Below are 15,165 nucleotides of genomic sequence, written 5' to 3'. Positions count from 1 at the left end.
CAGGACTGGTCTAAAGGGGGTGGTTGCTGAAGAGCATGCTGAGTGTCCTAGGTTGGGAGTTCAGCCCGATGCCAGTCATGCTGTGCCTGGCTGCCTTTGATGCTCACTCCCCTCTGCTTTATTCCCACATTGTGCTTATTAGATTCTTTGCTGCTGATGCTTCACTGCACCTTTGTTCAAACCAATGCTTCGGACAAAGAGAAGCATAACCAGTGAGATTTCAACTTCAAACCCCCAGAAAGTTTCAGTGATGCAGAAGGCAACTTAATCTTTTGTGGAAATTAAATCTGCCCCATTGTGCGGTGGCTTTCTGGCACAGGGGAGATGGATTGCGAGTTTGCTCGACGGAGACGGTGTGATATTTATCGTTGAAGAATTAAAATGCACGGGTCCAAGGGGTTAGTATCTAACCATGTGTGTAAACTAAAAATAAGGAATTGCTTCTTGAAATAATGAAAACTGAATCCTCCTCGTTGTCCGCTCACATCTCAGGGTAAGACATCTACAGTAGATTCTCTGGCAGGCCGTGAGTCCTCCGTATCCTCGGCTGCTCCCAGCAGGAGGGTGTTGCTACGTGTCTGCTCTCTGTTCTCCTGCAGCCCAGCTGTGGACCAACCCTTGTTGACTTTTCCGGGATCACATGGCATCCTCACTGCTGCTGGCTCCGAGGGGGCTCTGCCTCTGCAGGACTCTGCTTTGGTCAGCACGGGCCTCCTCCTCCTCCTCCTCCTGCTGTCTTTACCCCCTGCCTCTTCAAGAAAAAGGTTGGGCGGGCTAGTGTTTGAACACACCACGCATATTCACAAACACATCATTTAAAAGTCGAATGTTGCCATTACTTCCTCTCTCAGCAACTGGTTGACACTTTTACTTTACTTTTCTAATTGTTTTCTCTCTACCTTTACTTTATTTAGTGGACAAATGCAGGCCCATTAAATCACATTTCCTCCTACACAGAGTTCCTGTATTTGTATACTAAAATAATCTTCAAACAAGTGAAGGCCACCAGCCAGGGGGGGTTTTGTTATCAAATGAACAGGAAACTATATTTGCCAAATAAATGGAACCTGAATGGGATATGTCCTTGGCGCTCAGGCTTGCAGGAAGTATAGATAAGGGTTTGAATCATTCATGGGAAGAAATAAAAAACCTCTCTACGATAATGATAATGTGTGAAGCCAGTGAAAGTGTTGTGTGGTTTCTTTCAGGAGAAAGATGCGGAAGAGAAAGTAAGGATCATATGTAACATATTCCTTAATGGATGCAGTTCATTCAGTTGTCATGAAGATCAGCTTTCATGTGATGTTAACACTGTTTCCCTTTAAATATAAGGGTATAACTGTACAGTGCTATTTCACACATTAAGTTATTAATTTGTCTTTTTTTTGTAAACGTTTTCATCTATAAACGTAGGAGAAAGTTGGGAAAACCGCTTCTTATGGCACCTTTCATCCAGAATCTGCCTGGAATGGAGGACTGCTAACAATATCAACTGTCCACCGCAGCTAACAAAACCGCAAACCGATTATAAATACAACTCCAATTGTTTTTCAGATTGATTGTTTGGTTTGATGGCTCATTCTGCATGAGTTTAGAAACCCATGGTACAAATGTGTGGGTGTTTATGTGTGTGATGCAGTGCCTGTGTCTTTTTAAGGGGGAGCACTCTGATGCAGAGCAGATTAGGTTCCACGGCAGGCAAGCGAATCATCTAATTTTCCTAACCCGCTTACTGATATCATGGCACGATAGATCCTTATTATTCAGAATCCCCTCTTGTTCTGGTTTTGCAATCAGGAGTTCAAGCTTAATGGGACCAATGTGATTCATGTAGAACGAAGGCTTTGATCTTGTTTTGTTTTTAACATTTGACACACGAAGTGAGATTGAATGCTATAAATATCCTTCAAATACGAACACAGAAACATGTTCCTTACAGGGATGGTGATGGGGACATGGTGTGATGATGATAATGTAAGAATGAAGGGCTTGTATATTGTGAAAGTGCCAGTTTGATAAACTAACTGTGTTTGCTTTCATCAGCTTTGGGCCGTAGTATCTCACAGAGCATGATTAGCGTAAGCGTGGAATCCACGCCGCTGGGGGCTGCAGGGCAAGCTTGAAGCCTGAAGCGTATTCATCAACGTCCCTGGCAGGGTGCACCTCTCTCAGCCTCACACTGCTCAGTTTGCAGCTCACTCCCTGGACATGTGTTCCTCTTTTTCTTTCATTCTGACTCCTTTCAATGGCCTTTGTTGTTTTGTGAGAGATAGTGTGGTTTTTTATTTATTTATTTGATCAAAGCTTTTACAGTTGTGGACCGTGTCAGGTTCAGGTAGGAACATGATATTACTATGTGTGTGTGTGTGTGTGTGTGTGTAATGTTGCATGTTCACATGCTCAGAGACACACAGTAGAATCTGTGTCTTCTGTGGCGCAGTGTGACTTACTTTCCCCCTTTTTCAGGCTTGATGACGTTGATGTCTCTGCTATTTTCTTCATCTCCTCTCAGTTTTCTTGCAGCAGATAAGCAGTGACTGAAGCAGGTCTGAATCTGTAATCACTCTTACATCTCAGACATCCTCTGAGGAATGTGGAGAAGAGAGGAAAAGTTTGATAAGAAACACTAGCTTGTGATCAGGTACCTCTTAACTGACGTGCATAGGAGGATTTGTTTTTTACTTTGTAAAAGCATTCTTAACACATTTCTGAGTCGTCCATTTTTTTAATCTTAAGTTAAACTTGACAGGAAATGGAAATGAAAACTCCATACTCAATCCTTCTTAGCGTTGCAGAAAAACCCCATGTTTAATCATAGACGTGTCTCAATACTTTATTCAATACTAGAGTTAATCAGTGAATACTTTAAAGAAATATCCTGGCCTACTTTATTTTCATTCATACCCTCAGTCTGAATCAATGTAGACCTCACTTACAGGTCTGCATAAGATAACAAATAAAACTAAATAAGATAAGCTATGATAAGAACTATTGACACACAGGAAATGTACTTGTTACAGCAGCTCCAGAGTCAAGAAAGCAAAAGGAAATTTATATCTTATGATTTATAATACACACATGAGGTGTAGAATTGTACTAGAAAAGTAAAAATAAATAAATAATAATACCATATATATATATATATATATATATATATATATATATATATATATATGGTATTATTATATATTATTATTATTATTATTATATAATATATATTATATTATTATTATTATATATATATATAATATATATTTTATATAATATATATATATTTTTATATATAATATATATATATATAATATATATATGCATACATGCCCCCTAATTTATTCAGCATTTATACTGTATATATATACATATATTATATATAGGCGTAAATGCCCCCTAATTTATTCAGCATTTATACAGTAAAAGGTTCAATCAATCTTTACTTAGTTTAACAATTATGTGCTTAAACCTGACATAAACTTTGATTTAGCATATCATTTATCACAGAGTCTGTCTTATTATGATATTATTATATGAAGAAGTATTCAGATATTGAAGTAAAAGTACTAATACCACCAGTAGGCTTTAAATCCTGAAATCCTAACCTTATTTAAGTAAAAGTATTATAAGCACCTAAAGATACCTAAAGTATCAAAAATAAAAGCACTCATTCTACATTAAAATAGTCTCTGTTAGTGTTTTATTATATGTGATGTTTCTGGATTAATATTACTGCTGCATTAATGTGTATTTTGCATTTTACTGCTGTAGATCTGTTAATTGTTTTGTGTTTACTGTTCGGTAGTTTTAAATATTTGCCTCTAGGTCGGAGGTAGTGGAGGATAAAGTTGATTCAAATGGAAAAACTCAAGTAAAGTACAAAAAGCTTGAATGTGTTGCCTTCTTAAGTGCAGCTCTGAGTTTGAAGTGCATGTGTGTAACCCCTGAATCTGTATATTTACTGTACGGGCTCTGCTGACATCTAGTGGTCACACACAACAATGCACACACAACAGCACAACCTTACACGGATCACTGCGCTTAAGAAAATAGTCCATAGGCTGTTTCTTATTATTATGTAATTTACCCTTCAATAAAATCGTTATTAGATTTATTGTGAACAACTGTATTGTAGTAGATAATTATGCCATATGTAAAAAAGCGTTTGATTAATGTATATAAAAAATCATCTTTACAAGCGTATTAACTTTCTCTGTGAAGAGGCCTATAATTAAATTGCGCTTCATGTTGGATGCACCTGTGGTAAACTTTCAGACGTCGTATAGTGAGTACTAAGGAACTTTTCTCCAAAAGTGAGTATGTCTAAAATTAAATCAAAATTAATATTATATGCTGATAGTGACATGAAATGTTTTGCCTGAATCTGACTTCTTCACCAAGTTTAAATTGAATGCAAATCCAAATTATACCTCTTCATCGTCATCGTGTCTGTTAACTTTAATTGCAAATAAGTATATTACCACGGGAGCACGGTAACTTGTGTTGACTTTAACTGATAACTAATAATATTATTATAACCATGCACAAAGAAAGCTATTATTTGGCGGTTACCTTTGTTAGCATGCTAATATTAGCAACGTGGTTAAGCTAGCTGGTGGGACGCACTTATTAATAAATTAATTAATAAAAACATGTTTTACTTCTTTATTTTTAGGCTTTCAACTCTAGTTTAATGTTGTTTTCCTGCACATTTCTTTAGTTATTTGCTGTTTATTTTGCATTAATGACAGAGCTTTCTTTTTCAACAGCTGCGCCATTTGAGACTAAACGAAAAATGTCGGGTCGGGCACGAGCTAGATCACGAGGCAGAGCACGTGAGACTACGGCACCTGGAGCGGTAAGAGTAGTTGGTATAATAACCTCTGGGTCATTTTACACGACAATTAACCTTATTTATATACCTGCTTGAGCCTTGTGTGACTCAGAAACATTTAGTGCCATGTTCAGGGTCACCTTTTATAAAATATCCCTAAAGCAAAACATGTCATTATCGTCTTATCTGTGCAATAGAGTAGATGTTTTGGCGTATTTACACACATTTTGTTCAAGATATCTGTTACCATCCAAAGGAATTGGAGGTAAATCTGCAATTATTTACTATTCCTATTGAAAGTATCTCCTTAGAGGACAAATAGTGTCAGTGATTTCCTTAAAACACCACTTTATATACCTTTTCATATCTCAAATGACAATCATTACCACACCTTAAGTGTTTGATAATAAACTTTAGAGAATATAAATGCAAAAATAAACGTTTGTGCATCAAATGTTTAATCTTTGGCATGTCAGGCTCATTCTTGGTAAGTAGTGTCCCATTCTTAATACATTAATACCTTAATTCTCCTTGGAGGAAGCTTGAGTAAGGAAATGGAAGGAAGGGACTTTGTTGGAAATCTGTTGTGCAAAAATGTTGGACATCGTCCCTGATAATATTCATGTTACATTTTAATGGCTTTCTTTCTTTCTTGAAGATCCAGGCTGCAGGAGAGCCTGCACCACCGGCTCCTCTACCTGCCGAGGGAGAACTGGTCGGGAGAGGGAGGCAGAAAGCTGCTCAGATGCCCTTTTCAGCAGAAGGTACACACGTCGTGATGTATTCATTTCTTATGCAAATGTATCTATTCCTTGCATCTTGAATGCAATTAGAAATGTGGATTAAAGGAAAAGTCTTCCAGAGTTTTCCCCAGACTAAGAGGGACATTGGCCATGGTGAGGACTGCAGTGCAGGGAAATTAGATATTTCGTACACTTTACTTGTGCCATAAAACACTTATGTACAAGACTATGACGTGTGCAAACTATTTGCAGAGTGCATTACATTTTTAAGTTTGCAATGTACGTAAACTGGTTGTGACTGTCTGTTTTTAGCTGTTCTACAGATTTCAGCTGGATTTCAGCAGGTGAAGCTGGGAGAACGAGGTGGACACCGCCGGGACTTTAATGATTCGGGGATTAACACCAGGCAGGCTATGGAGCACGTTAAGGAATCCAAGTCTGGTCGGTCATCATTTGAAATGTGACTATATTGTTAGAGCAGAGAGGAATGTGTATACATTACTCCCTAAAACTGTGTACTTCCTCAGGAACATCTGGTACTCCCATTCGTTTGACGGCAAACTTCTTTCGCATCCTGTCCCGCCCTCAGTGGGTGCTGTATCAGTACCACGTGGACTTTAACCCACCAATGGAGGCTCGCCGCCTGCGGTCTGCACTCCTCTTCCAGCACGAGGAAGCACTTGGCTCAGCACGGAGCTTCGATGGAGCTCTGCTTTTTTTGCCTCTCAGATTGCCCAACAAGGTAATCTGATACTTCAATGTCAAACGTTATAAACGAAGATGCACAACTGTTAAGAATAAAGAAAAAACATTACGACTTATCACACTGTTTTTTATCTTTGTCTAAGATTTGGGTATTTGTTCACAGCCTGCCCCTATCGGAAACAAATATTACTTATAATTTGATGCAATGTCTAACCTTCCTGTTTAGGAGACTGTGCTCCACAGCGAGACGAGGAATGGAGAGAAGGTTCAGATAACCGTCACCCTGACAAATGAGCTGCCGCCCACATCGCCAGTGTGCATTCAGTTTTACAACATCCTATTCAGAAGGTAAGTCTTAAATAATGTGAAATGCATCAGTTAAATTAAACATCCTGCAATAATTGAATTTGCTTTGGAAACGTCTCATTAATGACGTGAGTGCAATTCTTCAGGATCTTGAGAATTCTCAACATGCAGCAGATTGGACGCAACTACTACAACCCCAATGATCCACTCAACATCCCACAGCACAGGTGCGTTCATTTAAATAACTCGTTTTTAAACCTCACGTGCAAATCACAAATCAACCTGCCCTAATAAAAGTTCTCACAACTCGCAGTATATTCAGACAATTCTGTGTTCTGCGAAACATAAAGTAAATATTTTCTCTCTGGGAGGTTTAATACATTTAAAGCCTGATCCTTTGTTACCTTCTTAGAAGTACAGAACATGTAAAAGGTTATCCTGGCTAACATGATGGTCCCAATAGATTAATTAAACCCAGTAAGAAGATTCAAAGGCTTTATTGTGATGTGCACAAAAGCTACAGGGTAGTTGTTTATAAAAAACAATAAAAAAATGTTTAGTCCCAGGCTCCTGGGACTAAAGTGCAATAAAATGCTTCAAGAGACATAATGGTGCAAGTAAAGTTTTAGATATAGATGTGTGTGTGTGTATATGTGTGTGTATATATGTGTGTGTGTGTATATATATATATATATATATATATATATATATATATATATATATATATATATATATATATATATATATATATATATATATATATATATATATATATATAATTTATTAAAAAATGTATGTATATATATATTCATAAAAATATATATAATTATATTTTATATACAACTTATTAAAAAATGTATGTATATATATATATATTCATAAAAATATATATAATTATATTTTATATACAACTTATTAAAAATATAATTTATATATATATATATATATATATATATATATATATATATATATATATATATATACACACATTATAATAATAGAATAAGATAAAACTTGAAATGCTGTACATTGGAATTGAATACTGTAATGTACAAATGTGTGGAATAAAAAGATGCACTATAAACATGTGTAAGTAGTAACATTTCACAGAGCTTAGGAGTTCAAAAGGCTAATTCCCTGGGGGATGAAACTGTCCCGAGTCTGCTGTAGTAGAGTTCAGTTAATGGTTGATCTCCAATGATTTGAAAATAACATTTCTATTAGATTTAGGACGACAAATAGTGAGCCTCTGTCGTTCTATCCTAGGCTGACCATCTGGCCAGGCTACACCACCACCATTCTGCGGTACGAGTCCTCCATCATGCTGTGTACTGACGTGAGCCACAAGGTGCTGCGGAGTGAGACGGTCCTCGACTTCATGATCAACCTGAAGAACAAGTTTGGAGATCAGCGATTCGCTGAAATCTGCGCTAAGGAGCTTATTGGACTCATAGTCCTCACAAAGTAGGAGCCACATTTCCCACACGCGTTCTTGGATTAATATGTGGAAGTCCTACATTTTTTTTTATAATACTCTGCTACTATCCTTCTTCTCTCGGCGCCATTTTTTAGGTACAACAACAAGACTTACAGGATTGATGATATCGCATGGGATCACACTCCAAACAACACTTTCACGAGGGGAGACAAAGACATTTCCTTCAGGGAATACTACAGGACTGTAGGTGTCCTGCACTCTGACGCACACAAATATAATAAATGTTGCATTGAACTCGTAGTGGCTTGTACCCAGGACTCAGAATTGGGCAAAGAGAAGGAAACAAATGTAGACTCAATAGACGGATATTGTAATAACAGAGAAACGGTAGAACATGTTGTTATCAGCATCCCAAATATCACAATGGTCTTTGAGAAACTGGGATAGACCAATAATTGTTATTTGCAGCCCTACTTGTAAATGATGTTCCTAAATATTAACCTTATTCTAGTCTGCATTCACACTTTCTGTTCTAAGCAATATAGCCTGGAGATCAAAGATAGGAATCAGGTGCTGCTGGTGAGCCATGTGAAGAAGATGATGGGGCCTTCTGGAGGTCCTCCTCCTGGCCCGGCCATGCTCATCCCTGAGCTGTGCTACCTTACAGGTTACCATCTTACTCTCTCCAGTGTGTGACTTTAGGCATGTATCATTTTAGCAGATGTATATTTATAAGATGATTCTTACTTAACATGAAGATCACGTTTTACACATTTGTTGTCAGAGTTTTGAGCGGCAGAGACTACACAAGACTACAGCATGACTCCGAAGTCCTTGTGTGGTTATTGGTGCATTGTGGGAAGTTATAGTGCAGGAATTCTCGCCTCACCTTAAAGCAGTTAATCTGTTTTTAAAAGTCATCCATAGTAAAACTATAACATTCAGTGAAATTCCTCACAACTTGTGTTTGACAGGGTTGACTGACAAGATGCGAGCTGACTTCAACATCATGAAGGACTTGAACCAACATACAAGGCTGGACCCACAACAGAGGGAGGGACGCCTCAACAGTTTTGTCTCTAATATACAGAAGTAGGTGATATCTGTGTACCGAATGTTTCATAGTCAGAAATGATGCACGGGCAATTTATCAAAGGTTAACGTTGACCCTGTGACATCTACTTTGTGAGATAAATGTGCAAAGTGTTAAACGCATACATCCTCGTCCTGCTATTTTGTGAAAGAAAACCTACAGAGACGTCCTATAGTGGCTGTTTTTTGCTCTTTTACGGTTTAGCGCAGGCGCTAATATAGTCGGGTTTCTGCAGTTTTCTACAGAACCGCTGATCCTAATAACTTCACGCGCGGCACTGCACTGCACTCCCTCGGGTCCTCGGCAACACAAAGGCTAAGCGTGAAGTAGATCAGTCCCAAGGGTTAGTGAGACAATCAGAACTCGGATACACACATGTACACACAGAGACGTCTGTCTTTACAGTGTGATGATGATATTTAGAGAAGTAGAAGTTCTCGTCCAAGCAGCTTGTGTATTTGGTCTGTTCCTATGCACAAGTTAAAATGGTTTTCCTGTCAACATCTTCATTATAGTACCACGCTGTGATCTGAATCCTAAACATTTATTTTATAGGAACACTGACGCACATGCAGAGATGGATAAGTGGGGACTCAACTTTGATAAGCAACTCCTAAATCTGACTGGCAGAGTCCTCCCAGCGGAGAGGATTTTCCAGGGATCAAAATCGGTATGATGTGCACGGTTACATAAATGTGTTCTTTTGAATTACATTGATTTATTTATATGATCTTAATTAAAGGATTAACATAATAATTTGTGTCACCTAGTATGAGTACAACCCCTGGCAAGCTGAATGGACCAAAGAGATGCGTGGGGTGCCTTTGATCAGCTCTCCTACGCTGGAAAACTGGCTCATGTTTTACACCCGACGTAACTGCAACGAAGCCCAGTCCCTCCTGCAGAACCTCAACAGAGTCTCGGGTCCGCTTGGCATCCGCATGCACAGAGCGGTCATGTGAGTTCGAGCATAAGAACAATGGAACAAACATTTCCGATGCTCAGACCCGGTGCCTGAAATCCTTTGAACTTGAGGCTTTTTTTCTGCACCAGTGAAAGAGTTTGTGTCGTGTAGAAGAAGCATGTTTGTTTTGTTCAAATAGCCCGGTCCTGGTTGTCATTTAATTATTGCAAGCTGTCATTTTTTGTTCAGGATCGAGTATGACGATCATCAGGAGTCTCTTCTCAGATCCCTGCAGCACAATGTTGGACCCCAAACACAGATGGTTAGTGACTGAATATATAATGCATCAACATGTAGCTGCAGATCACCTTCCGAAGTTGTACGATCGGGCTGCACAATGTATTGTTTAAGCATCGACATCCTGCAATGGGTCCCAATAGTCACATTGCAGGATGTCGTGCTGCAACCTTTTTGCTGCTTGATACAAAAGGGTGTGAGACCTTCCCGTCTTTTCTGTGTTAGGTGGTGGTGGTCCTCTCCAGCAGCAGGAAGGACACGTACGACAGCGTGAAGAAGTACCTTTGTGTGGACTGTCCCTGCTTCAGCCAGTGTGTGCTCTCCCGTACTCTCAGTCGACCTCAAATGCTCATGACTGTGTCGACCAAGATTGCTCTGCAGATGGCTTGCAAGATGGGAGGAGAGCTCTGGAGTGTGGAAATCCCTGTAAGTCACGTGCACACTAATCAGTTTGCACATTGAAGATATTTAAATGTTAGTGTGTTTTGTAAAGAAATGATGAAGAAGTCGTGGGTGAGGCTGTCAGATGTCACTCGAGACTGCACCCATATGTTCCTCATTAGGTTTCTCCACAGGTCGAGGTTTGTGAAGGTGTTCTGCAACTTTAATTTAAATGCATCAGTGGCCGAGCCTGAAGGAGAGACAGGAGTTTCTGAGTCTGTTTACTAACTAAGTAGTGATGAATGTTTGCTACAGACCTGGAACACTACTGATGACTTGTCCCGCCTCTTTGTGCAGCTCAAACAGCTGATGATTGTGGGCATTGACTGTTACCACGACATCACTGCTGGCAAAAGGTCCATTGGAGCGCTAGTGGCCAGCCTCAACCAAAGCATGAGCAGGTTAGTTCCTCTCCATACTCGGAGTGTATATGAGGGAATATTAGCCAGAAGTCACCAAATTTAGGCTTTAACGACCAAAATATTTCTCCGCTGGGACATTGAGAACTTAATTTACTGCTGAATTTGATTTAGTGCCATAATACAACATTTAGTTGCGTGACATTTCAAATGTATTTGTCAAGGTGGTTTTCAAAGTGCGTGCTGCAGCACAAAGGCCAGGAGATCATGGACGGACTGAAGATGGCTTTAAGTGGCAAGTTGCTTTTCATAATTCTACAAATGTCATATTTTATTCTTGTGTACTCGTTTTATTTTCTATCAACGACCTTGGCATGCATGTCATAACTTTTATTTGTTGTCCAGGTGCACTGAAGGACTATCTGAAGTTCAACAACTGCCTGCCTTCGCGCATCATTGTGTACCGGGATGGGGTGGGAGACGGCCAGCTGCACAGCGTGGTCAACTACGAGGTTTCACAGATCCTAGACTCCATCAAGTCCATGGGGGACGACTACATGTGAGTTTCCATCTCCTAAAGCTGCTGTTCTTAAAATGTGCCGTGAACTAGAACTTGAAGCTCATTCTCCTTCTGCTCGTCGTAGGCCCAAGCTGACTGTGGTGGTGGTGAAGAAGCGCATCAGCTGCAGGCTCTTCGCCCACATCAATGGCAAGGTGTCCAACCCTCCCCCAGGAACCATCGTTGACTCAGAAGTCACCCGTCCAGAGTGGTACGACTTCTACATTGTGAGCCAGGCGGTCCGCACTGGAAGCGTCTCCCCAACTCACTACAATGTTGTGTACGACACCAGTGGACTGAAGCCTGATCATATGCAGCGGCTTACCTACAAGCTGTGTCACATGTACTACAACTGGCAGGTAGGCTGGCTTTGTAACCCGTGTTCTCCAAAGGTCCAAGTGCAGTGAAAAGTAGAGTGGGCTTTTAATTGTTATCGTTGGGTACAACCTGAGCAACATCAATTGATATGCTGTAGTTTTATTTTCTGTATTTGTGCTTCAGGGGATCATCCGGGTGCCCGCTCCCTGCCAGTACGCCCACAAGCTGGCTTTTCTTGTGGGTCAAAGCATCCACAGGGAGCCCAGTGTGAAACTGGACGACTTCCTCTTCTACTTATAATAAGGATGAAATGGACGAGCAAATTTGTTCGGCTCTGACTTTAAAGTTTCCTCGTGAAGAACCATGTTCCCATTACTTCCTCAGTTTAAAAGTAATATATTTAAGTTTGTGCCCTGTGTATTGAGTTACGCAGTTCAAGAAGTTCATATTACACATTGAAGTCTAATGACTGGAGGTCAAAGGCTAGCGACGCTAAAATGATCTCTACTGTATAAAACCTCACGAGGTCATCCAACTCAAGCCTGACATGAGAAATCAAAGACTACACGTCATTGAGTTCACTGACGTCACTACAATATAAGTTGACGTTGGCTTCTTTCCTTTGAGTAAGAAAAATATCTAAGCAAATCTTTTATTTTACGAGCGAGTCTCCTGGTGATTTGTAGCGCTGGCGTCAAAGTATCACGTTTGTGTTGATTCATCATGAGTCAACATCTAGGTATTGTTATAATAAACATTTGTGTGGTATGTCATTTTGTGTTCTTTTAAATCACACATGCAAACATTACAAAATATCAAATTTATTTAGATTTTTTTTTTTAGAAAAGATTGCACATGCACACCCACACAATAATTTGTAACCATCAATATAGGCTGATAATTCTTATCATAAAGCTAGCACACAATTGCAGACTTTTTAAACAATATGGTCTTCAAGACACCATGGGGAAAGCTTGCACTGTTTGATTATAAAGTTAAATGTACAAAAAAGGCAGTTTGAAAATCAAGTATAAACATTTAAAAACAATTTTACAAATGGACAAAGTACAAAAAGAGCAACAGTCACTCAAAAATGAATAAAGCAATGTCTGAAGACATGGTCCATAAATAGGAAAGGACGTACATCGGTCTACCGTAGGGTCACATGGCTGTTCGGCCGAGAATTGTACAGAAAGTATTACAGAATGTTTTGCATACATTCTTTTTTGGCAGTTTCAGTTCAACTCTTGTGTGTGTGTGTGTGTGTGTGTGTGTGTAGAAAAAATAGGCTAGATTTTCAAATACATGAGGATGAAATGTGGAAACAGAAAGGTGAGGAAATAAAGATGGACCGTTTCATTTCACGCACAAAGACTTGACATCTGCACAATCCTTTTGGGCAGCTTTTGAAAATACATTGGCTTTCAATTCATCATACATTCACTACTCTACATTAAGGTGTAGATATATATATATATATATATTGATATACAGTACTTGTATCCTGCACCAACCTAACTCGGGACACTGAACAGGCATCAATGACAGATTGGCTTGAATAAACATATTTCAGACCTAATAGATTTTGGGTTAGAAGGGTCGAGGGACAGCGTAGAGGTAGTCTTGTGTCTCACCGTTAACTGAAACCTTTAGTCTTCTAGTGAAGCCCAAAAGTGTTGCATGTTATGAATCAAATGCAGTACAATAACGGATGCATTTGCTGATGCTATATCACACAGATTACATTTTATTTGTTATTTTATCTGGTTTCCTTTGTAGAGTAGTTTTAATGTGCATCAAAAACAGTGAACTCAACAAAAAAAACAAGTCCCTTCATTCACTCAATAGCCGCAGAGATTGGTTTTCCATTATCTAAGATTAAAAATATTTATTTTTTGGGCTGAACTGTAATGGACACTTGGGAGTCTTAGACCGTTCTATGTAAGCTCTGGTCCTATGGACATCACGACAGTCACACAATACCCTGCACATCACAAGTCAGGAGTAGCATCTGCAAACAGATTTGATGAAATACCAACATAAATGAGTAGTAGGCATGGAACTGCACGCGCTACTGGGCAAAGTACTAACCATTGTGCGATTATAAGGCAAATACATGGAGGTTGGATCTACTAGGCATTTCCATTCAGGCTGATTTTAATGCAGAGACCCTGTAGTAGGTACAGTATGTGCTTGTTTTTTTATCAGGTGTCTGACATGTTAGTTGGGGAGGGAGGGAGGGAGGGGGCATTTTCCTCTATCGCAGTTGTTGCGATAAGAGAAGGAGTTAAAGTACTGCATGCTCCATACTGAGCCCATCGCATTGCATGCACTCTCAAAGGGTCCGGAGGGAATGTGCTGAAGTAAAGCATGCAAAACCTCTCAGACAATTTAATGCGACTGGCTGTTTGCAACAAGCTCAAGATGAGGCCCCCACAAGTCCATCTCTCGTTCTGCGGGTTTACACTGGACCGCTGTTTGAATGACATTCTGATTTCTGTACACAGACACTGGTAAGACTCAAAGCGATGCATTAACATCGGACTTGAGCAGGATGGAGAATGTCCCGTCTGTCTACAGCAAAATATCAGACTTGGAGGTAACTCGATACTACATCAGCCGACACCACGAGGTCTCGGGATCATACTATGAAATGTATTGAAAATATGTAGTTGATACTGTTAACAAAATACAAATATTCTAGTATACAACAGATGTACAAGAATAAAGCATTTGCTAAGATCACAAACGCCGCCTGTCCAGATTCTTTTCTTCTTTTTTTAAACACTACAAGAAGTAGTGACATTATTGTACAGCGCCATGTCTTTGCAATAGTGTCTTCCCTTTGGACAGCAGTCCCTTTTTCTTTTCGGAGGAGTACATGTCCAGCGGGGCCCTGATGGGACGGCCGGGCCCCACGGTGGCAGGGCCAGAGCCAGGGATGTGCGGACGCACTGTGGGAGAGCCTGCTCTTCTGGGCGGACCCGATTTTCCCAATGGAACCTAATGGAAGACCCGTAAGGGACAGTTGAGGGTGTTAAAAAGCCAGCCGTCAGTCACTACTCCCCTCCTTCTCTTAAGTCCTTTCTGTCTCAGCAGGGCCACCATAGCTCTGAAGTCTACCTCCCTGGATGCTGTCCTGTGCACTCACGTAAAGATACACACTCTCCCTCCCCT

The 15,165-nt window shown here is 39.8% G+C and overlaps 2 protein-coding genes across 2 annotated transcripts in view; one reads left to right on the top strand and one right to left on the bottom strand.

Annotated features, from left to right (window-relative positions):
• The first annotated feature begins 4,234 nt into the window (after positions 1-4,234).
• Positions 4,235-12,761, top strand: piwil1 (piwi-like RNA-mediated gene silencing 1). Its single transcript, XM_029438956.1, has 20 exons — positions 4,235-4,304; positions 4,761-4,849; positions 5,484-5,589; positions 5,881-6,009; positions 6,096-6,310; positions 6,500-6,621; positions 6,726-6,806; positions 7,846-8,043; positions 8,152-8,260; positions 8,555-8,684; positions 8,992-9,109; positions 9,666-9,780; positions 9,881-10,068; positions 10,264-10,336; positions 10,537-10,737; positions 11,050-11,153; positions 11,336-11,406; positions 11,517-11,670; positions 11,756-12,029; positions 12,172-12,761. Exons 2-20 carry the CDS (start codon positions 4,787-4,789, stop codon positions 12,286-12,288), a joined length of 2,568 nt encoding a protein of 855 aa, XP_029294816.1. The 5' UTR covers positions 4,235-4,304; positions 4,761-4,786; the 3' UTR covers positions 12,289-12,761.
• A 32-nt stretch (positions 12,762-12,793) lies between these two features.
• Positions 12,794-15,165, bottom strand: part of rimbp2b (RIMS binding protein 2b) — a 76,454-nt gene continuing 74,082 nt past the window's right edge. The window contains 1 exon segment of the mRNA XM_029439018.1: positions 12,794-14,991. Within this exon segment, the coding sequence (XP_029294878.1) occupies positions 14,794-14,991 (198 nt within the window). The 3' untranslated portion in view covers positions 12,794-14,793.

The sequence above is a fragment of the Cottoperca gobio genome, chromosome 9 (genome assembly GCF_900634415.1).
Source record: "Cottoperca gobio chromosome 9, fCotGob3.1, whole genome shotgun sequence".
Lineage (NCBI taxonomy): Eukaryota > Metazoa > Chordata > Actinopteri > Perciformes > Bovichtidae > Cottoperca > Cottoperca gobio.
Note: the sequence above shows the minus strand (reverse complement) of the source record. Positions and strands in the feature narration are given on the sequence as shown.

What these genes read in the sequence shown, in the direction of transcription:
- piwil1 (XM_029438956.1), top strand. Translation starts at nt 4,787, where the DNA reads ATGTCGGGTCGGGCACGAGCTAGATCACGAGGCAGAGCACGTGAGACT. An exon ending in CTCTCAGATTGCCCAACAAG is followed by an intron (nt 6,311 to 6,499) that starts GTAATCTGATAC and finishes CTTCCTGTTTAG; the next exon opens with GAGACTGTGCTCCACAGCGA. An exon ending in TTGGACCCCAAACACAGATG is followed by an intron (nt 10,337 to 10,536) that starts GTTAGTGACTGA and finishes TTTCTGTGTTAG; the next exon opens with GTGGTGGTGGTCCTCTCCAG.